We start from the raw sequence: 25,790 nt of genomic DNA, 5'->3' as shown, positions 1-25,790 counted from the left end.
TAAAGAAAACCCTCCGTGATCTTTCTGGTCTTCTAAATTGTTTAAAAATAACAGTATTGGTTTTAGGTTTGAGTTGACGAGAGATGGAAGAGTTGACCCTTGAGGTTTCGCAGATACGTCCCCTGGAATGAAGAGCGAGGAAATGAGCGGTCATCTCTTGTTCTGTATGTTTTTGTTTTTTTAAGAAAAGTAAAATAAAACTCCTAAAGCACAGTTTGTGAATAACCTAATAATGATAAGTCACTAACTTGCTAATTTATTACTTGGTTTGGAGTTACATCAGTGCAGCACTTTTTTTTTTTTTTTTAGATTTCACAGATCTACTTTTTAAATTTTATCCAGAGTAACTTTTAGCTTTCTTTAATGTCCACTAATGCAGAGCACACAAATGAACAATTTGAGTTATAAATGCAACCTTTTCTTTCTCCAGGATCTTGGGGACCTGAAGGAATTTGCTTTGGCTTCTATGCCAGTATTTGTTTAGTTTATTACCTAACATTTGCTTTGCAGCCAGACTGCTCCCTGCAATGTAATAGTTGAATTTGTGACTTTTTAAATGATTTTGCAGTTGAAGCAACTGTTTAGCCATATAAAAATACATAGAGCTTTTGTGTTTATTGTAAGTTGGCCTTTTGCCTAAGAGGTTATGCAATAATGAACAGAGCTTCACATTCCAGACGTACTTTAGTCTATCTCTGACTTTGATGGGAATTCCCGGGAATGTGCACTTATTTAAATAAAACGCACGGAGAAGGATGTATTAGTTTGCAGAAACTTTAATAAAAATGCTTCAATCTTCCTGCTTTCGAATACCTACCTTAATTATTTGTTATCTAGAAAGGCACATTATTTAAATAGTGTGTAGTTTTATATGAAATTACTTAAAATCGATATCAGTGATGTGGGACTGAGTATTAGTAGGAGGCCGGAAGAGATGGCTGAATGGTGGTGGCCGCAGGTGGCATTAACTTGCAGTTCCCAGAAGCCATAGCAGTTGGAAGAAGTGGACCTGTGTCACAAGTATGCACAGTGCAAACCGGCTCTCACTCTGGACAGGAGCTTGCTGGAGATGGGCAGGGCAACAGGACACTAGCGTCAAACTAATTTTTAGCTACTTACCTTCAAGAGGAACTTGATGGAAAAAGTGCTGAGAGAGAGAGAGAGAGAGATTTGGCAGGACAGAGCTGCATTCTCCCAGCCGTGAATAAATTCCTTTCCCTCTAATCCTTTTCCTTCATACGTTATTTGCATTTGTCATATGGAGGCCATGACTTTCTAACATGAGCTTTAACAATCTTCTGTCTCCCTTATTTGATGATGTGCTTATTGAAGACGGGTGTGGACTGTCCCGTTCTTGATGGCCCCCGAAGCTCAGTCAGTTGAACCCCCATCATGCACTAGGACCGATCTAGAATGAAGAAATGAAGACCTTCCTGTTTTTCCCCCTGGGTATTCTTCCACCCCCCTCTGTTTTCACTTACAGGTCCTCATCCCTCATCCTTTCTAACTATTCTTCTCTAGTCGCTCTCCTGTTCCTCTGCTCTCTGGACAGTGCAGAATGGCAGCGTAGCCCTCGTGTCCACTGAGCCTTGGAGTGTGGCTGGTCCAGGCTGAGACCTGGGGAACGTGTCAGCTCCGTAGCACATGGGAGGAGAAGAGGAGTGCCAGCTAGTTCATTAATAATCTTGTGCTGGTGATATGTTGGAACTGTAATATTCTGGATGTATTATTACATAAAATTGACTTTATCTTCTGTTTACTTTTTTAGTTGTAGCTACTGGAAAGTTGATGATTCTGTGTGTCAGTCTAATTATATTTTTCCTGGACAGAGACGTCCTGGACTCTATTTGTTTTTGTAGCAGCTCTCCTAGGACACCTCCTTACCTGTTCTATCTTCATCCCCCCCACAAATATTTTCATGGGGGCTGGAAATTAGAAACTGACAAATTTTCTAAAAGTGTCTTTTGTTAGAGGGAATGTTTTTGGGTAACTAAAATGACGCGGTTCTGTCTGCGTGGATGGACCTCAGAAACATCATGCCGATGAAAGAAGTCTCTCCCACAGACCCCGTGCTGAATGATTCCAGTTTCGGGACATGTATAGGCACATTTTTAGGGCCGGAAGATAGCACAGTGGTTCCCTGGCGTAGGGGGTGCTGCAAATGGGAAATGAGCGCTCATAGGTATGACATTTCTTTTAGGGGAGACAAAACATTCCTAAAGTAAGATAGTGGTGATCATTGTACAACTCTGTGAATACACTAAAAATCACTCTGGTACACTTTAAAACGGTAAATTTTGTGGTTTGTGGATTCTCTCTCAATAATGCTGTTAAGCTAAATAATATTAGCTCATGCATGTGCCATCAGATGCCACGTGCTGGCCTCGTTGAGTTTGGTTTGGTTTGGTTTGGTTCCCTCCCCCTTTTCCTCTTCTTGGGCAGAGTGGCCCAATCCTGCACTGACCAGCACAGCCTCCTATAAGTTAAGGGCATGTTCTTGTTAATGCCAGTAGCACACAGGTGCTTTCACCTTAGGAAATAAAGAAAATAGGTCCGCGTGCTTTGGAAGTGGTTACTGCCCTGTGCGACTGGTGTGTGTGTCGCAGTCACTTCCGTGCAGATTGTTTCCCCCAAAGGGGCTTGTTAGACAAATGTCCTCAAGTGTAATTTCAATGTACTTCTGTAGTTTTTATTTATTCCTTTATACCCCCGTGACATTCCAACATCTGATGAACTGTGGCTTTTCATTAGGACATCTGGATTTTGTACACATATTAAAAAAAGAATAAGAGAGGAGAACAAAAGTTCTTTTTTTACGAGATAGCTACATATATCTATTTACACAGCAAGCATATAAATATGTATTTTTTCCTTACAACTCTGGCAGTACAGGGACCGGCATGCTGAAGGGAAACATTTTCATTAAATTGGTCTATTACAAGAAATGCAAAAAAAAAGAGTACTGTGAAAGAGTATTTTTCTAAACAGTTTCTCTCAAGTTGCACTTTTTCTTTTGCTATTTTTCCTTAAACATGGCTGTAAACTGCAATACCTTAAGAAAAACTATTTATGTTTATTCCCCCAAGTGCTCATTATTCTCTATCTGTCCTTCATTTTCTAACCTTCAAATAAATATATAAGTGAACAGCAATAAAAGGAAGGTGGGTTTTAAAGGATGCCACCTGCCCCTTCAAGCCATCTGCTCTTTCCTTTCGTGAGGAAAAAGAGATGCAGCTTTGACAGCTGTATTATCCCTTGCAGAAGTTCACATTCTTCAGTGAGAAAGGTTATTTTCTTCTCGACTCTTCTCCATTAGCTACCCTGGGACAGGAGTTTTGTTGTCGCGATTAAATTAGGTGTGTTTTGATTCTCCAGAGTGAAAAATTTTATAGTCACTTGAATTGTGTCAGTGACATCATGAGCAAGGAACTCCCGAGTTTGCAGCTGTAGTAGTCTCGGATGACTGAGTGACTACTTCTGGAAGGAAAAGGACATTCTGGACAATTTTCAAACCACAGTTGGGCTTATGTAATGAATATATAATCAATAATATATTACGACTCTCCACCTCGTTGCATCTTTCTCCATTAATTGTAACTAGATTATGGCTAATATTCAGGGGAATGCCATTCTGATAGATCAGTATTATCTTTGCTCTGTTTATTATTTTTTTCCTTGGAGGAATTTAAAGACTGATAGTGACAGACTGCAGTCTGGGGAGGGCAGGGCTGGCTTGGGTTCTAGCTGGTGTGGCCCCGGGTGTCACTGTGTCTTTCTGTGTCAGCCTTTTCCGAAGGGACATGTGGATACACAGGAGGAGGGAGGGGCTGGGGGCGGGAGGGGGGCCCTGTCGTTCGCCCCAGGTGGACCTGAGGAGGTGACCAGCTCCAGCGGGTGGCTGTGGGTCTCCTGCTTTTCCACCAGGCCCCCCTGCCCCCTGGTAAGCTGGGTCTAAAACACTGTGATTCGGGGAACTTCACCACAGTTTCGTGCCAGCCCCTGACCTTGGTGGAAACAGGCGTATTAAATTAGTGCGGCAGACTATAAGAAGATGCTTTGATCTCCTGGGACATTTATTGGATACTGATAAATACTGATATATTTATTGAAGAAGCAGAGAGAGAGTGAAATTCACCCTCTTTGTTTTCCAGAGGCGCCTGCCAGCACCCACACCCTTTGCGTGGGCTCCCCTCTCCTCTTCCTAACAGGATCCGGTGATGTTAACCCGAACAGCCACCTTTAAAAGTACCAGGTTTCAACCCAGGGGGACAGATGTATATGTGCATATAATTTTAGGGTAAAGGAACACATTTCAAACACTGTGTGGGCTCTTAGTAATCTGAATATATGTTCATTTGTTAATGGCCGTGAGGAAAGTTTTACTGGTTACGCGTGTGCCTGTCTGGGGTGATAGACAGGTGTAGGGTGTAAGAGGGAGGGCGTGAACAGAGGAGTGTCTTTCCTGTTTAAGCAAGGCATTGCATTCGGAAACACCTGGCACTCCCAGGTGGCGCGACTTCCTCTAGTTCCGGCGATGCAGCCAGCGGCTTCCAGTCAAGGCAGACGTTTCTGGTAGCATGCTCTTCTCTGGGTTATGCTTCCAGACTCTTCGTCTGGAGTCCTGGGGGTGTTACAGGTCTGTGCCCATGTGCTGCCTGAAGCTGCCGTGCTCTGTCGTCCGTCCCCGAGGGTGCAGGCCTGCTGTGGGGGCCTTTTGGTCAGGCCACTTCAGCTGAGCTGTGACCACCCCCCGTGCAAGGTGGGGCTTCATCCCCTCTCTGGAGGCCTCAGTGAGAGGATGGAAGACACACAGAAAAGTCCTGGAGAGCTCCGAGGAGCCCCGGAGAAGCTGGAAGATGAATTTAAGAGAAGCTCATGGAGAAAAGACCTGGAGAAACTAAGAGAAGGGCCCACAGAAGCTCAGGGAAGAGCCACTCAAACCAGAAGCCGAAAGCAATGAAACCAGGGTGCGAGGGGCCACCAGCGGCTGGTCACGTGCCCTCCCGTGTGGCAGGGGTGTCCTGGATGCCCGCAGCCTGTCTTCAGAGAAGGTATCGTCATCCCATTGATGCCTTACCTGGGACATTTCTGTAGCCTAAGAACTCAAAAATTCTAAGTTCATAAATCCCCATTGTTAAACGCCAGCCTGTTTCAGATATATTGTATTCTGGCAGCCTTAGCAAACCGAAACATCTACTGCACCCTCAGTCTGTGAGGACATTTGTCTCTCTCCGTAGCTTTATTACCTTTATTTTATTATGAAGAAAAAAAACCGGTTGGCTGTATTCAGCAGTTGGCACAATGAAACCAAGGTGAGATGGAGGGAATGCAGATGTCCATGTGGAGATCGTCGTGGCATTAAGTTCCGAGTCCAAGCTGGAAGGTGGGCTCCCCTGCCCTCCTCTGCACGTGTGTGTGTGACAGGAGGAGACACACGTGGGCTTGTCGGGGACTGGGTGTGCTGGTGTCTGGTTGCTGTGGTGCAGCTGAGCAGATGGTGCCATACCCACCATGGGGAGGACCAGCGTTTTTCATGTTTGGATCAGAAGGACTCACTGTGGGTGGCAGAGTAAGAGGTTCCAAATGACAGCCCCTTCTGATGATGGGAGAGCGATAGCTTAAACCTCAGGGTGTGACGCGGTAGGCACGTTTCTGTGCATACTCTTGCTTTTGGGGAAAAAATGTCCCTAGGAGGAGGCACAAATGATTACAAATCAAGCAGAGGCCCCAGCAGACAGGGCTAATTGCTGAGGGGGTCCAGAAAAGAATTTGGTCTGTGTAACCAAGCAGCCAGTTTTGGGAGACAGGATGGCAGATACAGGACCTGGCCAATTTGTATAGCAAAAATGTATTTTCAGTGATTAGCTGTATGACTTACTTAGCTCTGTTCAGTTTTCTTCACAAGGAAAATGTTTTCAGTGAGACAGTGGAAAGAAGTTAGAAGGACTTGGTCTGTCTCTTTACGCATCCAGCGCTCTCACCTCCTTCTCCATGTGGTGTAAGGTTTGCTCTGGTCAGATCTGGTTTTGTGAGCCTGGTTTATTTTTATGCCATACAACAGTGATTCAGCAAGCAAGAAAACTTAACCACATGGGTAAAAGACTATGGCAGGCCCTTCTGTTTGCATAATTTGAAATGTTTTCTTTTAGTAAAAATGTATAAGTTGAAATGGGTCATATTCTGTGCTGTTCAGATCACTCTTTAGTAAATTCTTTTCAATAATGTGCATTTAAAACAGTACCTGGCACTTTGGCTAATTGTTAGAAAGATATTTGCAAAGATTTCCCCCTTGTCAGGCCATCTGCTCCTGTGGTACAGTCATAATGTGGAAACAGTGACATCTCAATTATTTCCATGGCAACTAATTGATGTCAGGATCCCGCATTTGACTTCACTGCAGGACCAAATAGAATTTGGATTCCAGGGGTGGATTGGGAGTTCTTATTGAAGCACAAGTCTTCAAGAAAGGAAAATAGTAATATCTTTGGGAAATAACTTTAAGCTTTTAAAAGGAATTTAGGCTTGCTTTTAATCAGTAAAAATAAAACTGTACATAAAGCGTGTTAATACTCTTGCTTTTCTCTGTGAACGAAAGCATAATGAAGGACATTTGCTCTCTTGGTGACAGCTGCCAATAAGACTTTGAACCTGACTTAATGTTCTCTCTGGAAGAATGAAAATTCAGGCCTTTGTTATTTGTAGAAAATAGTAAATCCAGGCCTGTTGTCCTTTAGTTAAGTAGTAGATATAAACTGTCAGTGTAGCACAGCTGTAAATGATTTTTTTCATCTGTGGTTTGGGAAATCCTAATTACAGGGGAAAAGGAATATGTGATTTTCCGTAGTGTATGGACAGCTTAGCTTCAGGGGCTGGGACGGCCTTCCTTGTCGCGTGTGACGTCTTGTGCTCGGTGAAGAGTTCGGGTATTCCATTACTCCAGGTATGACTTGACTCGTTCTTTAGTCCTCACTCTCCAGGGAAACGATGAGATTTCATTGTGATTAATGCTTCTTTATCGAACCTGAAGATACTCCTGATACTTCTCTGCTCTGAGCCCTTTGTAAGTACCATGCTGCACGGTTACTTGCCTTGCACTCAAGCCCCGGTGGAGTTCTTTCTGCCTGCCTGGAGCTCGAAAGCAGGGTGGCGTCTGCTGTGTGCCCTGGTGTCTAGAAGGCAGTGACCCCCGTGATTGTCAGGGCCTGGTGGCACCTCAGAATGCTGTTGGTGTCGCTCCATTTGATGGCTGGATCTTGAGTTTCAGGTTTGAGATTTTGATTTGTCTATTTTTAGGAAACATTCATAATAAGCTAGAAACTAAAAAAAGACTGACTTTATGATATGTAATGTGTAATTGGTGATAATTCCTGATTCTGTCCCTCTCAGCCGAGTGCATGCGGTGACCACATTGCGGCTTCACAGCTCTGGGGAGGACCAGCCCTGGAACTCGGTGAATTCGGTGTTGAGAGGAATTGTTCCATCCGATTCTGGTTGCTGTGGACGTTATCTCTGAACGTTTCTGCCATAGGCTTCCGCAGGAGGAGAGTGTCCTGGTACTGTGCACCCAACTGGACAAACCCCACCAGCTCCTGGGCTCTTCCCTCCCCTAAACTGACTTGTGGGTCTTCATGCTTCCTTTACTTACTGCTCCGGACAGCCGAGTGAAGAGTGTGCTTCCGTCTGTGCTTGTGTTCTCGGCTCCCCGAGCATGTCCCCTGGGACCCGGAGGGAAGGCTGTCAGTGTAGGTGAGTGTTCCCTCTGCAGCTGGCGTGTGCTAAGGGCTGCGTGCCCACCAGCACGTTTACACCACTCACAGCCCTAGGGGACCAGTGCCGTGCTCCTCCCCCAAACCTAGAGGGCGGGAGGGTAGAGAAGTGACAGTGGGGCCCCAATCACATAGCAGGTGAGCGGAGAAGCTGGGATTTGGATTTGGGTCCGTAGTCACTTGCTGGACCTAGAGTGATAGATACTTTTTTAGAAAGGTGCTGTTTTGTCTTATGGGTTCTGGGGGGTGAGCCTGTTTCCAAACCCTGAGAACAGTTTTGTGCGAAGGAAATGGTAGTTTCCTAGTTGCAGGATCACTGTTTCCGAGGCCGCAGAGGCAGAGCATTGCCATGAGGTAAGAAGAAAATGAGTACTTTATAAGAATTTTTAATGAGATTTCAAGTGAGAAAATATACCCATTTCAGGTTCATTTAATTCTTTTACTATGTAGCTTAATAGCATTGCATTAAAACCTTGCTAATTTAGATGAAGTGTGGGCAACACCTGTCTGAATTAACTGCAAGTCTGAATTAGAATAATTTTACAGAAATCAAGTTTTGTTATTTTTCTGATATATATATATAATTGGCCTATCAGTTAGGAACTGATAAAACTAAGCTTCTGAATTGCTTCTTTAGAATAGTTTGTTTTCAGATAAGCCCTCTGTCTTCGATCTTGTTCATGCTAGTAATTTTTTTGTTTCTTGCATGGGCAGGCGTCGGGACTCGAACCTGGGTCTCAAGCTACCGTGGCCAGCCCTGATTTTTAAATTATTTTAATATTTTCCACAGTATTTTAATATTGTGCAGCGCCACATTTAATCCTCCCTAGAACCCTTGTTTTCCAGACTAGTGAATTTGATGTGAAAGGAGAACAGTAGAACGATTTATCCAGGCAGCGTGAATGGTTAGCCAGAAACTGCACTACAACCGTCCTCTCGTCAGGCGTTTTATAACCAGTGGACAATTCTGTACCCCGTTTGAATGATCGTGCAGGTTCATTTAGTAGCATCCCCCCTCTCTTCCTTCTGGCTGCCCCCCCTCCAACCCCCGCCCTCTTCCTTCCGTCCGTTGTCCAGATGTGTATGCCTGACATATGTTGGTAGATGCTGTATTTATCTTAACCAGGTTTTCTGCTTTTGGATTTTTTGATGGTCATTTTAAATTTCATTAATTTCTTGCTACGATTCAGGTTTTTACTCAATGAATCGAGTCCGTTCAGAACAGGATGAAGTTATTGATTGCACTAGTCTGCTACAGGTTTTGTCATTTGAAGTATCTATCGGCAATCAATCTGAAATAGCCCTCGCCATCGACCACTGCAGTGTTTTAAATTAGGAATAAAGTTGTTTCCTCGTCTCTTAATTCTGCTTGCTTAGTCAGAACTTTGAGATCTGTAAATCATACAGCTGACTTCGGCTCTGTTAAGTGAAAAGGCAAATTGGTTCTAAGGAAAGGAAGGTGCCCAGAAGCTAAAGGACCAGGTTCAGGTGCATCTCGGCGCCCCGAGTCCGCAGGTGGACAGCCTCAGGGCCCCCTGCTCTCTTGGCTCTATTTCAGTCACGCTGTCCTTTCTCCCCCTCTCCTCCATCCTCCTCTCCCTCATTCCCTTCTTTTCCCTGTCTCTGCCTTATCTCCCTTCTTACCTCTCTCTTCTCCCTTCCTAACTTCCCCCTCTTTCTCTTCCTCACTCTCCTCTCTCCCATTTCTCTCTGTCCCCCAAGCCCCTTCTCCTTCCCCCTTGCCCCCTTTCCCCAAATGCCCAAGGGCTACGATGTAGAGCCCAATTGCTTTATTTAGAGCTCTTGTCACCCTTAGACCCAGTGGTTTTCTAAGCCATTGCTGAGCGCCGTCTTACTCTACTAATGGTTGCAAGGTGGAGATTTTCTCATGTCATCCTTCTCCATATATTGTGTAGAGTACTTTTATGTGGAAGACCTTCCCTTTGTGGGCTAGGGCTGTTGATTACCTTGACAAACCACCATGGTAATAATGTGGGACAGTTCTCTTCCTTTATATAAGATTTCAGAGTGAGTATTGAGTATCCTATTTTTAGAAATCTAAGTGATTCTTATGTCCAGCCAGGGTGAGAACCTATAGTCTGGAGCTTGGAGGCAGCCCAAATCCCAGAGTTTTATTACTTATTATAAAGATACCTTTACAAGATCGCTGTTCTATCTTTAGAACATGATATATTCTTTTGCCAGGATTTATCATAATTAATAAGAAATGGGTTTCATTCAAAGCCATTTCTCTGGGTGTGTTTTGGGAGGTGCCTGCTCATTTCTGTCAGGCTACAAACTAAAGTGAGCTGTCTGCAGAAGCATCCGTCCCAGGGCAGCCTTGAAGTCTTAGCACAGCAGCTTATGTGCTGAGCTTCGGGTTTAGCCCTTTGCCACTCTTAGCCCATTTGTAGCCCACGAGCTAGACAGTCTCTGCAGAAGAGGGAATGGAAGCTTACATTTACCAGCTTGTCTAAAGTCCCTTGACCAGCGTGGGGGTGGGCCGGTCTGGGGCTGTGCATGGTCAGCAGCTCTGGACCCGGGGTGTGGACCCGGCTCTCGACTCCTTGCAGAGCAGGGTATTTCACGTCTGATCCTGGTCCTTGGGTGTCATCCTGCTTCCACACGATGCAAAGAAATGGAATGAGTCTGTGTATTTCATCTTCAGATTCTGCCGTAGAAAAAAGGGCATATCTAGAGTCGTATAAAATGCTTGGAATTATGGTTAAACCATCATAATTCGCGTTTGTCAGGTCCTTACAGTATGATGGCCACGCTGCTGTTTGCTTCGTTCATGATATCCTTGACTGATTATGTCTGCAGGGCCACTGTCAGGAGGTCCTTTTTTTTTCTTGTCTGAGGAAATAGGCTTGAAGAAATTAAGTGCCCAAGGTCACACACTGGCCTTTGGACAGAGGTTTCTTGGTGTGTGCAGTGTTTATTCTCAGCCACGTTATGCTCGCTGGGCAGGGAGGGATGGAGGGAGGTCGGGAGAGTAGCGCAGTGACTTCTGCAGCCAGTCGCAGGTTGGTTTCCAGCCAAACCAGGGACCTCCAGTGTGAGAGGTGAACTCGAGCAGCTCTGCCCATATCACAGCGTGGTCTCTGTCGTCTGTTGCGTTTCACTTTCCATTTACTCCCTGGTATGGAGAGATAAGGTGTTGACGAGGCACAATCAGCTCAGAATTTTGCTGTGATTGTGTAAGTGGGTATTGCACATTCCTTGGAAAAGAGTGCTCAGTGAAAGGTCTTGCTGTATCTTATTCTTGTCTGGTGTGTCCCATTAGAGGCGTAGAATTTGAACTTGAGAAAAGTAAGCTTGGGTTATTTTCTCTAATGATTATCGCTTAGAATTTTGAGATGCGCATTTTTCACCTCGCTAAGGTTTTTGACATATAGAAGCTCAAATGAGGAGAATCAGTGAGCTCCTAAACTGCCCTGGGTGGTGAAGAAACGATTCCGAGGATCTGCAGCTGTGTGTGCTTTACCTGGGAAGAAAGGGGGACCCGAGTGTTGGTTGTGTTTATTTTGTGAGAGTGGAAAACACAGGGACGGTCTAAAGAGATGCCGGCCGGCACAGGAAGCACAGGAAACGCGGGGAGCAGAAGTGCGCGTTGGTGTGCGTGGCCGCGAGGTTGTGACCACGCGGGGCGCCGCAGTGTGAGTTTCGGGCGAGCCCCACACGCCGGCACCCGGGGCCCTGGGGTGCGTCCCAAGGCGTCTGTGCTGGGCTGCGGGCAGCGCGAAAGCAAGAACCAGGTATTGTCGTCTGGTGTTACGGGGTACTAGCGTCGCGCTTAGCGTTTCGTGGACTCTCCTTAAGTGTGCATGTGGAAATCACCTCTTCATTTTATTAGGAGATCTTGATATGTAAACATCCTACTGAGTGTCATGCTCTAAAGCAGACAACAAGCCTTGAGTTTCATTTATAAGCCAGCGAGTGGTTGTCAAACATTTTTTGCTATATATGTCTTCAAAATGATTGAGTATCAAAAAGAACTTTCATTTATGTAGATCATTTCGGCACACATTTATCACATAAGAAATTAAAACATATTTAAAAAACAAAAATTAAAAAACCCTTTGCATGCTGGCATGAAACATTAAAAAAAAAATTCCAAAACAACAGGATAGCTTAGTGAAGAGAATGGCATTGCTTTACACTTTTTGCAGATCTCTCTTTTTTTTAACTTTTTTTTTATTGTGTAATATAACATATATACAAAGCAAAGAAAGAAAAAAAAAACAGTGGTTTTTAAAGCACTCTTCAACAAGTAGTTAACAAGACAGGTTCCAGAGTTTGTCGTGGGCTACCATACGATCCTCTTAGATTTTTCCTTCTAGCTGCTTCAAAATATCGGAGACTGGAGGAATTAAATATTTTTTTATCATCACAATTGACTTTTAAAAAAATTTTTTCGAAAAATAACGTATATACAAAAAAGCAATAAATTTCAAAGCACAGCATCGCAATTAGCTGTAGAATGTATTTCTGAGTTTGACATGGGTTACAGTTCCACAATTTTAGGTTTTTACTGCTAGCTGCTCTAACATACTGGAGACTAAGAGAAATATTAATTTAATGATTCAGCATTCATATGCATTTGTTAAACCCTAGCTTCTCTATGTAACTCCACCATCATCTTTGATCTTTCTGTCCCACTCTTTAGGGGTATTTTGGTTGTGGTCGTTTTAACTTCATATTGGAAGCGGCTGTCAATAACATGGGGTAGGGAGATGGTGTCTGATGTTCTGGAGAGGCTGGGCCCTCTAGGTTTCAGACCTTATCTGGCCTCGGGACCCATCTGAAGGTTGTAGGTTTCTAGAAAGTAGTCATAGTATGTGAAACTTTTGTTGACTGTCAGAGCCCTAGGTTTTCTTCAGAGTTGGCAAGAAAGGTTTTTGTTGGGGTTTGGCAAACCATGGTAAATAGCAGTGTGTAGGTGGAAGTTTGCATAAGAGTAGCCTCCAGAATAGCCTCTTGGCTCTCTTTGAACTCTCTTAGCCACTGAAACCTTATTTGTTACAGTTCCTTTCCCCCTTTTGGTCAGATAGGCATTGTCAGTCCCATGGTAGCAAGGCCAGGCTTACCCCTGAAAGTCATATGCCACGTCCTCAGGGAGACTCACCCCTGGGTGTCATGTCCCATGTTGGGGGGGGGGGGCTAATGATTTTATTTGCAGAGTTGGGCTTAGAGAGAGGCCACATCTGAGCAACAAAAGAGGTCCTCCAGAAGTAACTCTTAGGCTAAGATAGGTAGGCTTAGCTTCTCTGCTACGTAAATAAGCTTCCCCAAGAGCAAGCCTCAAGATCAAGGGGTTGGCCTATTGACTTTGAATCCCTGATACTTGACACAGTATCAGGTTTCTCTGGTTGTAAAGCATAATAGTTCCATATTTTTTCTCCTATCTCTCAAGAGACTTTGCAAATACTTTTAATTATCTGATCAACATACTCTGGGATGTATCTGGGCATTAAATTAAGCTACACAGAATTACAAGCCCTCATTCCCTTTCTGGGCTCCCTGTTTGGGTTGTTTAAATGATCTATCATGACAGGTTGAGTTAGATTAGGTACTACAGAAAATTTAAGTTTTGAGCAAAATAAGGTCAATGAGAATACAGGGGTAAGGAGGGCATTGTGTAAGGTAGACCATTGCTTTTGCACCATCAGTGGAAAAGGTAAAAAGTATCTTCTTATTCTTATGAAAATAGTTTTGACCCCACTGACTCCTAGAAGGATCGGCAGTAGGCAGGCTCTGTGGCCACATGTGAGTACAGCTGGCTTAGGGGCCTGGCTAGGTACATGCAAGGCAGTTGTTCTTGTATGTAAAAAACATTCCCTTGGCATGTATTTCTAAAAGTAGAATTTCTTCCATGCATTAGAATAAATGGTTATGTTAATTGGTTCATTAACAGCATGAAAAAATTAAATTGCTATTACAGAGAAGAGGATAATTTGTTTGTGATTTTCAGATAAACAAAATGCAATAACGCCTCAATGTGAATTTCTTAATAGGGATCTTGCTCATCATTATAAATGGTGTGCGTCTTTAGAAGCAGATATGCTTTGATGTGATGTACTTTTTCACTGTCCCAGTGCTAATCATTTCTTGGTTTGATTTTTAATGGTACTGCACTTCAGTTTCACACGGTAAGAGTATGTACAAAAATAAGTTGAGTTTGAATGTGTTTGACTCTTTAGTTATTGAATTCATATATAGTTTAGCCAAGAGAAGCAGTGTCCTACTAACAGTAAAAAGTTTTCTTTTTAAAATTCTATAGGCACATTAAGAACATAAAACAGTTCCTCTGGTTGATATCAAACATTATAAGTAACCCAAATAGTGAATTCTGATAGAATATTCCATAGTGATAAATATTAGTCTCTGTTTGAATAATATCAGCTGATAGAGACAAAGAATAAAATCTTCAAAGTGTTTTAAATGAACCTGTTTTTTATCCATATTCAGTAGAGAAATTTGAATACCCCTTCCGGAGACCTGTGTGTGTGTGTATGTTTAAAAAGTCACTTTAGTTCAAACATTAGAAACACATTTTTATAAAACTGGCTTGCTGTAGGGAAGAAACATATCCACAGACATGATCTTGGCCCCACGGAGAGGACGGTGTTTTGCTAGGGGACCCGCTTTGAATCTTGCCCGCGGTTAGCACTATCTGTACTCGGTTAGCGATTAAAGTTTAAGTTATTAGTGACGTCACACTTTCTTGGCCCTGCACCTTCTCAGGCATATAGAGGATAACATATTTAATTCCTGATGGCAGGGAGCTGGCATCCTAAAGAACCACATGTATAAATGATTTCTAGGCACTCATTGTTGAGTGCCTATATGTGCCGCACTCCTTGCTGGGTCTGAGAATGCAAGGTGAAGGACGAGGATGAAACTGTGAAGATGCGGCCTGCTCAGCTTAGCCGAGGCTGGCCGTGGAGGAGGCGGGTGGGAAGAAGGTGTTAGCAGATTCTGATGGAGACGTGTGCATGATGCTGGGGGCGGGATAAAAGGAGCAAGAGTTCACTTCTCTTGAATAGACCAGAAGAGTCGTGGCAGAACATGTGACCAACTGAAATCTTATGGACTCAGACATAGTTTAAGTAGGAATCTGTTGGATGCTACTGCTCTAGAACCCTAGAACCAAAATTCTGAAAAATGGAAAGCTCTTTTTTCAGCCTGCAAATACTTAGGACAGATCTCTTAACGTGGCAGACTCTGAGGATCCTGGTGTAATGACGTGGCTCCTGGAGCCATAGTCCCGTGGGAGAATTTCAGGCAGCCAGAGGCCTGTGTCCTGGCTGTGAGGTCCACAGAGGGCCACCGAACGGGGCCTGCTGACATCGGTGCTGGCCACAGTGTAAAGAAGCATGCTTACTGAATCCTGGAATATCTTCTTATCTGCACTTGGCGTCACGGTTTCTAAATGAAAAGAGGCCTTTGCTTCTGTGCTGTGGATATTTCTTATCTTTGAGGAGCGCGGTCTTGAATGCACACTGGAAAGTGACCAGATGTTCTCCCCCTGCCTTTAAGCAGTCCTGGCTGAGGGTAAACAGAATTCAAATCCTGGTCCCCCCACTAACTGACAGCAGTTATGCACTTCCCTGAGGCATACTTTCTCCAACTGTAAGTTAGAGACAGAAGTCGGAGCTAATTCTTAGGGTTTTGTGAACATTTAATGAGACGATCTAGGTAAAGAGCTTGACCCGGTTTCTGGCATATGGTAAATACTTACATACTTGTTGTATGTTCGCTATGACATTTCCCTTAAACACAACATATTAATAAACCACAGAACATCTTAATCCTCAAAATAACCCCCGAATGGGATTTCTGAAATATTTCATGGGTTGGGCAGAAGTGCTTGCATCCTTGTCTTGTCCTGCACCACCGGTCAAGAGGCCGAGCTTGCCAGACCAGCCCAGGAGCCTTGGTGGCTTCACAGAGGCTGGTGATGCCCAAATATTCCCCGTCACTGTGCGATAAGAACTTATTTCTGAAACCCTTGCTCTGTGCACAGCATTGTTCCGAGGCTTCTAGAGATAATAGGCTTGAAACTGAAATGCCCTGTGTCCTTACGAAGCGCACCCTTTATTATAGCACCGGAGAGAAATATTTCCATGGCTGTGAAGTAGAGCATGCTACAAAAGCGATCAAGTATTACACAGCTTTGCTGCATTTAAGCTTTAGGTGTGCTGAGGGGTGAGAAAGGTAAGGTTGCAGTTCTTGTAGAGAAAGCCTTTGTTAAAAAGCTGCTCTGAACATTTTCTCCTACTGCTTTTCTTAGTTTTATTTGCAAGCTGGAGCAGGTATTAAAGATGAAGTGTCTGCTGGGAGCGTAGCCCAGGGCGTTTGGAGCATTGCTAATTCCAGACCTTGTAATTTAGTTAAATTGAAACATAACTGCATTTAGATGAATGGGCTGCTGGTTTTTCTTTCCAAAGCAAACATGCCAACCTTTCATTACATCTTGTCTGTGCTGTGGCTTCTGTGCTGTTCACATCTGCTCGTTTACACACAATTTTACTGTGTTGCAGATATTTTATTTTGGAAAAAAAAAATTTTTTTTTTCTTTTTTTAAATAGGACTGCTCTCCATTACGTACCGCAGAAATCATTTTAAAATTTTGAAGCCGGAATGAGGGAGTGAGTTTGTTCCTGGGAAAGGTGGTTTGTAGTTGGCTCCTCATGCTTTTACAAACCTGGGACTAAGTGACACTGTAGGTCTGATTACAAATACAGTTTATCTTCATTTGGAATCCATGACTTCTATTAAATTTAATTACTTCCCCTGTGGCTTCTATTAAATTTAATTAATTTCCCCTGCAGCTGGCATGGTGCAGTGCTGCTGGTAAATGAAGGTGATTGCTAATTGAGGGAGTTTTCTGAAAGAGGTTTTACCCTTTCTCTTGTTTTTCCGGAAGTTGCTTATCCAGCCAGACATCTCAGCGTTGTTGAGAAGTTGCAGGCTGCTGTCATAGGTGAGTTTTCTCCGTGGCTTAGAGAGTACTGTAGGTTTTTCTGGTTTTGGTCTGACCCTTTGGTTATCGCATCTTCTTGATGAGAGGGTAGTCTAGGGTTCATGTAGAAGAAAACTCGCTCCATCTCCACTTAAGCAAGAAGGAACACGTTAAGCCTGTTTACAGAGGAGCTTTCTGGAACTGAATCAGAGTTAACTGCTCTTTAGTTGTAGAAGCACAGTGGAAGAGAGGCAGAGAATCCAGTTTTGTGAGCACTCAAGTGTCAATATTTGGGGGACGCTTAAATTAGAATTAACAGTCTTATTTTTATTAGGGAATATTCTACATGGGCCAATAACTATAATGATAATATAAATACCAGTATGCATTCCTAAGGCAAAACTCAAAATTCCAAAGCATCTTTTGAAAATCTAGGTATGCAAATATTATACACCTGTTGTCATTTCTTTGTTTCTAAATTTGGTCAAATGTTAGAAAGAAAAAAATGCATATAGTAAATTGATGTGTACTCATTGAATGCATTTTTATTTTCAGTGAATAGATGTATACTCATTTAATGCATTTTTATTATCAGCCATTCCATTTATAATGGAAGAGAACTCATTTTTTGAGCATCGAACATGTGCCAGAAATTATATTTACATTATCTGCACATGTTCTGCAGAAGTCCGTATATATTAATTTTCCTAGTGGCTCACTGAGCTAGTGAACTCTTTTGTTTTCACTTTCAGAGCTGAGGCTCAAGATCCTGTCTTTCTCTTCATAATTTACCGTTGGCTTAAGTGGTGTGCGGACATTCTGGCTTTTCTATCCGGCTTGGATAGTAGTGCTGTGCTGGCAGAAGTCTCTTTGGAAAACTGCTTCCCTTGTTATTCGTAATCTCATCTTCTCTGTTTCTTTCTCCTATCTTCCTGCCGCTCCTGCTGAGTCCACATTGGATGGTCCCTCTCTTACCCAAACTTGAGATTGTAGTTTGATGTCCTTGGTGCTTCCACCTGGCTTAAGATGGCCTCTTCTTCTTCCCTGATCTCTCCATGATTGTGGGATCCAGGTCCATAGCTGCTTCTGCCATCTGCAAGCCCCTCCTCTAAATTGATAACTTCAGGCCTGACCTGTCTTCTAGCCCCATGACCACACACTCACCCCGTTTCTCCATTTGGCTCTTTCGCAGGCATAGCGAGTCGAAATACACTTCCTGTACTTGTTAGTATTTTCTTCTCCACTCCTCCCTGCCAGCACTAACCCGGTGACTAATATTGGACACCTGGGAGTCATCCTTATTGTCTCCTCTCCCTCCCGCTTGCCCTTCAAGCATAAATGCTGTTCAGCCTGCCATCACGTCTTTCTGTGTTACAGCATCTCACCCCTCTCCCGCCGTTTTAGTCTTTGCCCCCCAGACTACTATAATGTTGGCTCTGCAGTCTACCTGGTTTCTTAAAATCTGTTCTCCGGAGGGTAAATGTCTTGGAATTGCAGTTATGATCCTTGTCGTTTCCCCTCCCCCCCTCTGCTTTTCTCCATCCCTCCATCCCCCCTCTCCCTCTTTCTTTCCCTCCTCCTTATTGCTCCCCTGCCTGCTTCCTCCTGACACCCTTGCTGTCTTCCTTTCGGCTTCTCTTCCTCACTGTCCTCCCTCACCTTTTCCTTTTTTCCAAGTAACCAGCAAGTAGAATGATAAAGGATTGCATCTTTAAGTAAACTGATGTTATTCGTGATTTAGACTGAGCTTGTTTAAAGACACTGTCCTGATGATCACTTAAAATTCCCAGGAAAGGTTTTCTCTGCCACCATTTTAAACAAATGAATTTTTCTATTTGTGTTTTTATCTTTCCCTTGTGAAATGTACCTTCTTACTATATTATTAGGTGATTGTAACTTGATTTGCCAATTTTATTTTAAATTGCAATCAACTTCTGAAGTTCTGAACTTGACCGTTCCGTTCAAAGTGTGTCTCTGTGTATGCTGTTTTCCAGTGCTATCAGACTTGAATTCCTTTTCAGTAGATCTTGCTTTTTCTTCTCGAGTCATCAGTAAGGTTCCTGATGGATAGTTAAATTATAGCGTATTAATGTACTGGCCACACTAATTAGAGCCATGAAAGTGCAAGAGTTGATCAATGAGTGGATTACAGTATTTTTCCTTAACCCTTTATTTGCTCCTCCTGTCTTCGGTGGTTCACCCCAGTAGAATGTTTGCGTGGTGGACATGGACCGACCGTCTTTGCACAATTTTATTTTGAAAATTTCTTGCCATCTTTGAAGACATCTTGCCATCGTGTAGGAGCAATGAGTTTGGGGATTGGTAGGTGTTTTAGTTTGTAAAAGCGGCTGGAATGCAATATACCAGAAATGGAATGACTTTTAGAAAGGGAGATTTATTAAGTTGCAAGTTTATAGTTCTAAGGCAATGAAAATGTCCAATCTAAAGCAACCAGGTAAAGATACCTTGATTCAAAAAAGGCCGGTGGGTCCAGAACACCTGTCAGCTGGGAAGGCACATTGCTTAAGGGTCTCTCAGAGGTGTTTTCCTTCTTATCTCCAATGGTCTCTGGCTCTGTGGGCTCTGTTGGCGCTGAGGTTTTCCACAATGGTTCCCTCTTAAAGAACTCCAGTTAGCTACTTCACCCTGAATGGTAGAGACACATCTCCGTGGAAACCATCTAAAAGTTCCTACCCAGCAAATATTGAATGAGCATTAAAGGATATGGCTTTTGTGGGGTACACAATAGCTTCAGACTGACCCAGTGGGGTCCAGGAGTCCTGCTCTGGAAGCAAGGAACAGTGTGTAGTGGGCACTGGTGGTCCCACTTCCTATATAGGGGGGCTTCCAGGGGACCATGGCTGTGGGCAGGAGGGTGAGAGTCTTAGTTTGATGGCAAGCACATGCTTGTCCATTTGGAATGCAGTTAGTTGAGGTGATTTTGGGGGGGCAGTGAGGAAGTGCATGGGTCATGGGACCATATACCCCTTGTAGACTGTGGCCCCACCAGTGATGAAAAAACGGAAAGGAATATGAACAGGGGTGAAAAATGGAAGAGGGAGCTACAAGGGGTGGGACACAGAAGGAGGTAGGACACAGAAGAAGGCATTCTTCTCCAAGAATGGTGGGTGGGTAAGAGGATTTTATGAGACATGGTGGAGAGAGTTCAGCAAGGAAAGCCTACCTGCTTAGTGTGTTGCAGCTCCAGAACTAATTTTTGTATATTTAAACTTTCACAAGCCGCGTCTGTATTGGGAATTGTAGAATATTATGAGACATTTTGAGGACATGTTCACCGGTATTCACCTTTGCCTGTCTTTTCTGGCATTTATTGAAATATGGATTCAGCACCTGAGACCTGACTTTTGACATCTACCTGTTTGTCCTGGGTCTGATGGACAGAGAAGTCTCTCAAGGGTTATTGTGTTTATTTATTATTTTAAATTAGGGAAATTGCTTATGTTTGTTTTTTCCCTGTGGGATCGTTGCAGTTGAGTGCTGGTGGCCGCTGTGTTCTCCACTGTGTCTAACTTTTCTTTCTGACCACTTCTCCTTAGGATGTGAGCTTTCCTAACCTTTCCCCGTTCTTTTATAGGCTGTAAACACAGCTCCCCAGCTTTCACCTGTGACCCACGTGTGTATATTTGCTTAAATTATTCGTCTCGTACTTCCTCTTAGAAGGTCAGTTTCAGTGAATTTGTCCTGTAACCCTTTCTTTGGAACTGATGTGTAATACCTGTGTTATTTTGTATTTGTTCGTGGAAGATGGCTGTGCCTGACTCCTGCCAGGCTGGTGCAGGGTGGTCTTTGAAGCCACGAGGAGGGGACACCAGGGCTGGCAAGAGCCAGGGGACAGAGGATGGGTCAGCATAGAGACACTGCTCTATGTTGGCTTAACTTTTTAATCTTTTGTTTTCTTAGTCATAAAAGAGCCCTAAAAACACTTAGGCAAGGCTGGGCTACTTCCTTGTTGCTTAACTTCTGTCCAATGATATGCTCTCCTCACACTGTCTAAAGTTTTCATTTCACTTTTCAGGTTGTCTGAAATAGTGTTATTGGATAAAGAGGGTGAGTTCTTTGCCTGATGTGCCCAATGGCCAGCTCCTGAGACACTGGGATTTCAAAGAGTATGTTTAGTGCTAGACACAAAGCAGAAAGTCAGATAGCTGGGGGGGGTCCAAAAATCTGTCTCCCTGAACTGCAGTACCTCGAATCGTTTTATAGTATCAAAAGATGGGCAGATTTTAGCAGAATGAGCACTATTGCCTCAGATGATGTAATTGGAAGTGATGTAATTATTGAGATATGCAGATTGTTCTAGTTTGCTAGCTGCCGGAATGCAACACACCAGAGATGGATTGGCTTTTAATAAAAGGGGATTTATTTTGTTGGTTCTTCAGAGGAAAGGCAGCTAACTTTCCACTGAGGCTCTTTTCTTACGTGGAAGGCACAGGATGGTCTCTGCTGGTCTTCTCTCCAGGCCCCTGGGTTCCAACAACCTTCCCCGGGGTGATTTCTTTCTCCATCTCCAAGGGCCCGGGCTGAGCTGCAAGTGCTGAGATGAGGAATGCCAAGCTGCTAGACTGTGCTACATTGCGTTCTCTCATTTAAGCACAAGCCAATTAAGTTAAACGTCACTCATTGCAGCAGACACGCCTCCTAGCCGACTGCGGATGTAATTACCAACAGATGAGATTCACCTACCATTGGCTCATGTCCACAGCAACAGAACTAGGTGCTTTCACCTGGCCAAGTTGACAACTGAATCTAACTACCACACAGATTGACTGCATTCTTTCTCACAGAACATATGTAATAAAATGGCAGCCTTAATATAATGGCAGACATAGTTTTTAGTATTATAATGAGGTGTAGGTGACTTAGGGGTTGAAGTCTAAGCTACTGCACATGTCAGGCCCATTTTGGTTTGATGCAGTTTTGGTCATCAAGGTGACCTTGGCCTTGGGGTGGTTAGTTTTGGGCTGACCCAGGCCTTTCATTAATAAACATTAGGGGCAGTCTTCAGTGATCACAAGACGCCGAAGTCGAAAACCAGATAAAATGGGTATGAGTGAGGGTCAGTCACAAGGTTTTTACCAGCACAGGGGCACAAGATAAAGGCTGTGCAGTTGTCAGAGACCAGGGCTGTTGGATTACAGTTCAGCTATTTCAGGCATTTCCGTCTATCTACTCCAGCATACCAGAGAGCAAAAAGGAATATTTATATAATGATTCAGCATCCCTTAGGTCCTAATGTCTCGGTTACAACCCCTCTCTCATTTGATCATTATCTCTCAATCTTGATGGATATCTGCGTGATGGCTCTTCTAACTATTTCATGCTGCAAAAGGGGCGTCGACCTTACCGGGTAGAGGAATGAAACTGGTTATTGTTCTTGGAGCGACTGGTACTTCCGGGTTTCGGAGCCAATCTGGCATTGTATCAATCAAGCTGAATAAGTAAAACTTCTGTAGAGCCCAGGGATCCTTTCGGGTCTGTGTGGATACTGTTGTTTGGAGCTTGCCGTTTTGTGGCCGTTTGCGATATCTGGCTAAAACTTCCATAAGCATAACCTGCAGAGTGACTTCTCAACTCAATTTGAAATCTATTATCCATTGAAATTCTGTTTCTTTTCTGCCTTTTGCTCAACCAGTCCCACGATGCGAGGGCCAGGTTCATCCCTGGGAGTCAGGCCCCACGTTGTCATGGAGATTTACCCCTCTGGAAACCATCCACATGGGGGTGGGGGTGGGGGTGGGGGGATGGTTCAAAGTTTGGCTTAAAGAGAGAGAGAGACCACTACATCTGAAGAACAAAAGTGGTTCTCTGGGGATGACTGTTAGTCATTAATTATAAGTAGGCTCAGCTTTGCCATTTCAGAAATAAATTTCGTAAGCTTTCAAGATGGAGGGCTTGGTTTATTAAATTGGAAGGGAACCCTTGTTTCCTTCCTGATAAGAGAATATCAGGAATTTTCTAGGTGGGGAAGTTGAGTAGTTACTTTTTCTCCGGTCCCTCAAGGTACTTTGCAAAATACTTTTTAATTTATTGCTCAAAATACTTTGAAATGCATCAGGGTAACATTAACTTTAAAAAAATATCAAGGTTTTATTCCTTATTTTAGGTTCCATGTCAAATAAAGCTGAATTAGGATGTTAACATAAACTGAGTAGACAGGTTAAATTCAATAGTATGGTACAAAAAAATCTAAATTTTGGACAACATATACATCTCTTCTTTTGGTCTCATACAGAAGTTAAAGATTTAAAACACTAGCAGTATTATCTTTTACCCTGTATTCTGATTCGCCCCAGTCCTAACCAGATCAGTTTCATTCACTTCTTTAATCGAAATCTGATCTCCTTCTCAGTCTCTTTACCAGCCAGAGAACGCTGATTTTGAGTCTCAGGTGTCACACATATACTTAAAGTTCCAGGGAATTACCAGGTTATACAAAGAGCAAAGCATCTCAGAATTTAGAAATAACAGTTAAAGCTCAAGAGTAAATATGATTGCTGTAAGAGCTTACAGTTTAAGCCCTTATTTTCTTGTAAGCATTTTTAAATGAAGTTACTTTCAGAAATAAAAACATTCAAAGAATGCCTTACACTGACAAACCGTAGCAGAGATATTGTCCTGTTTCACCTTCAGACATTTAACAGAGTTATGTCACTTAACAAATTAAATGTAATTTATATATTTGTCTTGCCTCTCTTTCACAGCTTTTTCTTATTGTAGATGAAGCTCTGACTTATAGCTGACTACATATACTTCTAGAGAAGCATTAGGGCAAAGCACTGTGACTGACAAGTAAATTTGGCTGATTCCCTGCTCTGTAGCCCTTTTTTTAAAAAGAATAATTAAAACCATGACTAACCATATCACATCATTGTCTAACATCATACAGATATGAGAACATTGTCAAGTTTTAAGGAATTTTATACTATCTCTAAATATACAATAACATTTTACCCAGCCCAATTTAGCTAATAAAAGGATAGGAAATCCCTTTTAATTACTATAATACATCCAAAACACCTCCTATGTAATATGTTAAACTATTTAGCACCTCAATTTTACAAGGTGAAAGAACAAATCCTTTGTAGCAATTTTCCTTTATGAGTAAGAAGACTTGCCTTCTGAAATAAAGGGTGATAAAGTCAGCAGAAACATTAGCAAGGATGTTATTCTGATATAAAATTTTTGTCTTTCTAGGCAGAATATTTGGATGGCTAAGAAAAACTTTTTATAACTTTACATTATGAGCAGAGTAACAGTTTATATTATTTTAACAGAGAGCAAAGTCAACTTTAATTTTATATGAATACGTAGTTTGATACAGAACCTCTTTTAAAAAATATAAACAGGGTTATCAAATTTTTGGTTAGCATTGACTAAGATAGAAGTCACTTCTATAAACCTTCTATAGCTTTCCATATTCAGTCACGACTTGTAGTCAAAAGTGACTACAACAAACAAAATTCATTTTCTCAAACTTTCTGTAACTTTCCATATTCATTCAGGGTTTGTAGTCAGATACAAACAAAATTTGCATTAATTAGAACATCTGATCATCTTAGTATAAAAAAATAAAAATATTAATTCTGAAATAAATTTGATAACAAATTTAGAAAACTCTTTGGGCATGCATACTTCTTTCCAATAACAGTACTCATGAAGGGGAAAAGAAACAGAGATACTAAAAGTAATGGAAGAAGGAAGAAATTTATGCTTGTGTTTGGAACACATGCATTTATATACATTATACTTAAAGCACACAAATGATTGTTTTACCATATATCTAAAATTTATCAGTCCAGTCCAGCATTACTTTCAAAGGTCTGAAGAGCCCAAGTTTGAAGTATAATCAGCTTTTCAATAATTAAGGGATTTATATCCAGAAGAAAATACAGATTTTTCTCAACGTTATTCCCAAGTGCTAAATAATACCAGGAATATGTTAGTTCACAAAATTAAGTTATGACTTCTAAAAAAACTAGTTTAGAGCTCTATTTATTTAATTGCTACTTCTTAATTTAAAGGTCTTACAAGTGTTCATCTCTTCTACGAGGTCTTCCTGCTTTAAAAAATTTTTCCAGTGTTTTTTTCCCCTTTGTTAAGATAATCAGCAGGTATGTTAAATACTACTGTCTTATACTATACCCTGTTAGAAGTAACTTTTCCTTTCCAAGATAACTCTCTCTTCTTTTTTTCTGCATTTTTCCCCCTGCTTCTTCATTTATTTTGCATCTGCTGATTTTGTAGACATATATTCACGTGGCATACATTCCATAAAAAAGTAGCAATTAGTGTTTCACAGTATCCTCACTTAGTTCTACAGTCATCATCACTCTCAGTTTGTTCTGAAGAGAAAAATAATAGATACACTCGCATCAAAGATAAAATTGAAAACTTCCCTTAACTCCCCCATTCCCCAATTATTTAACTGTAATATGCTGATGTATTCTGTTAAATATAAAACATAGCATGCAATGAGCAGTTTTTCCCATGCATCCCTTTATGCTTAGTATAAATGTCATACATTTGAAGAAGCTCATACAAGGGCTTATTTATATTTGTAGTGTTAATCAGTGCGATACATGGCTCTAAAAACCCCCTTTCTAATCATACTCACCTTCAGTATGGCACTGTTACTCATGAATCCAACCCAATAATGAACTGCCATTACTTCTCTCCATCCCCATACTTTTTTTTTTTTTTTTTTTTTTTTAAAGAAAGACAGAGAAGGAAGGAAGGATAGAAGGAAGAAAGGGAAACATCTTTAAACATTTTCTTGTTTTATTATATTTTGTTTGTTTGTTTGTTTTTTACATGGGCTGGGGCCGGGAATCGAACCGGGGTCCTCCGGCATAGCAGGCAAGCACTCTTGCCCGCTGAGCCACCGCGGCCCGCCCTCCATCCCCATACTTTTAAGTTCAATCTCATTAACTTGTCTATACATGTTATAATGGTTCCTCCTTTTGTAGCTTCTCTCTGTCTCTTTGTGTTCTATGTTTTAAGATTCTGACCCTAAATTTTCCAGAGGGTTCATATTA

General features: G+C 42.3%; 1 protein-coding gene across 9 annotated transcripts in view; it reads left to right on the top strand.

Moving 5' to 3' along the window:
- PTPRK (protein tyrosine phosphatase receptor type K) overlaps positions 1-25,790 on the top strand; it is a 587,191-nt gene that overhangs the window by 55,271 nt on the left and 506,130 nt on the right. Inside the window, exons 1-3 of one of the 9 annotated variants that reach the window (XM_077162865.1) lie at positions 3,841-6,475; positions 6,978-7,264; positions 7,387-7,746. The exons of 7 other annotated variants lie outside the window; for them this stretch is intronic. In XM_077162865.1, coding sequence (XP_077018980.1) covers positions 7,629-7,746 — 118 coding nt within the window. In that variant the 5' untranslated portion in view covers positions 3,841-6,475; positions 6,978-7,264; positions 7,387-7,628. Of the gene's footprint in view, positions 1-3,840; positions 6,476-6,977; positions 7,747-25,790 lie in introns of those variants that run through there. One more of the 9 variants, XM_077162864.1, reaches the window with a different exon arrangement.

The sequence above is a fragment of the Tamandua tetradactyla genome, chromosome 5 (assembly GCF_023851605.1).
Source record: "Tamandua tetradactyla isolate mTamTet1 chromosome 5, mTamTet1.pri, whole genome shotgun sequence".
NCBI lineage: Eukaryota > Metazoa > Chordata > Mammalia > Pilosa > Myrmecophagidae > Tamandua > Tamandua tetradactyla.
The sequence above is the reverse complement of the archived record's forward strand: the minus strand, read 5'-3'. Positions and strand labels throughout refer to the sequence as shown.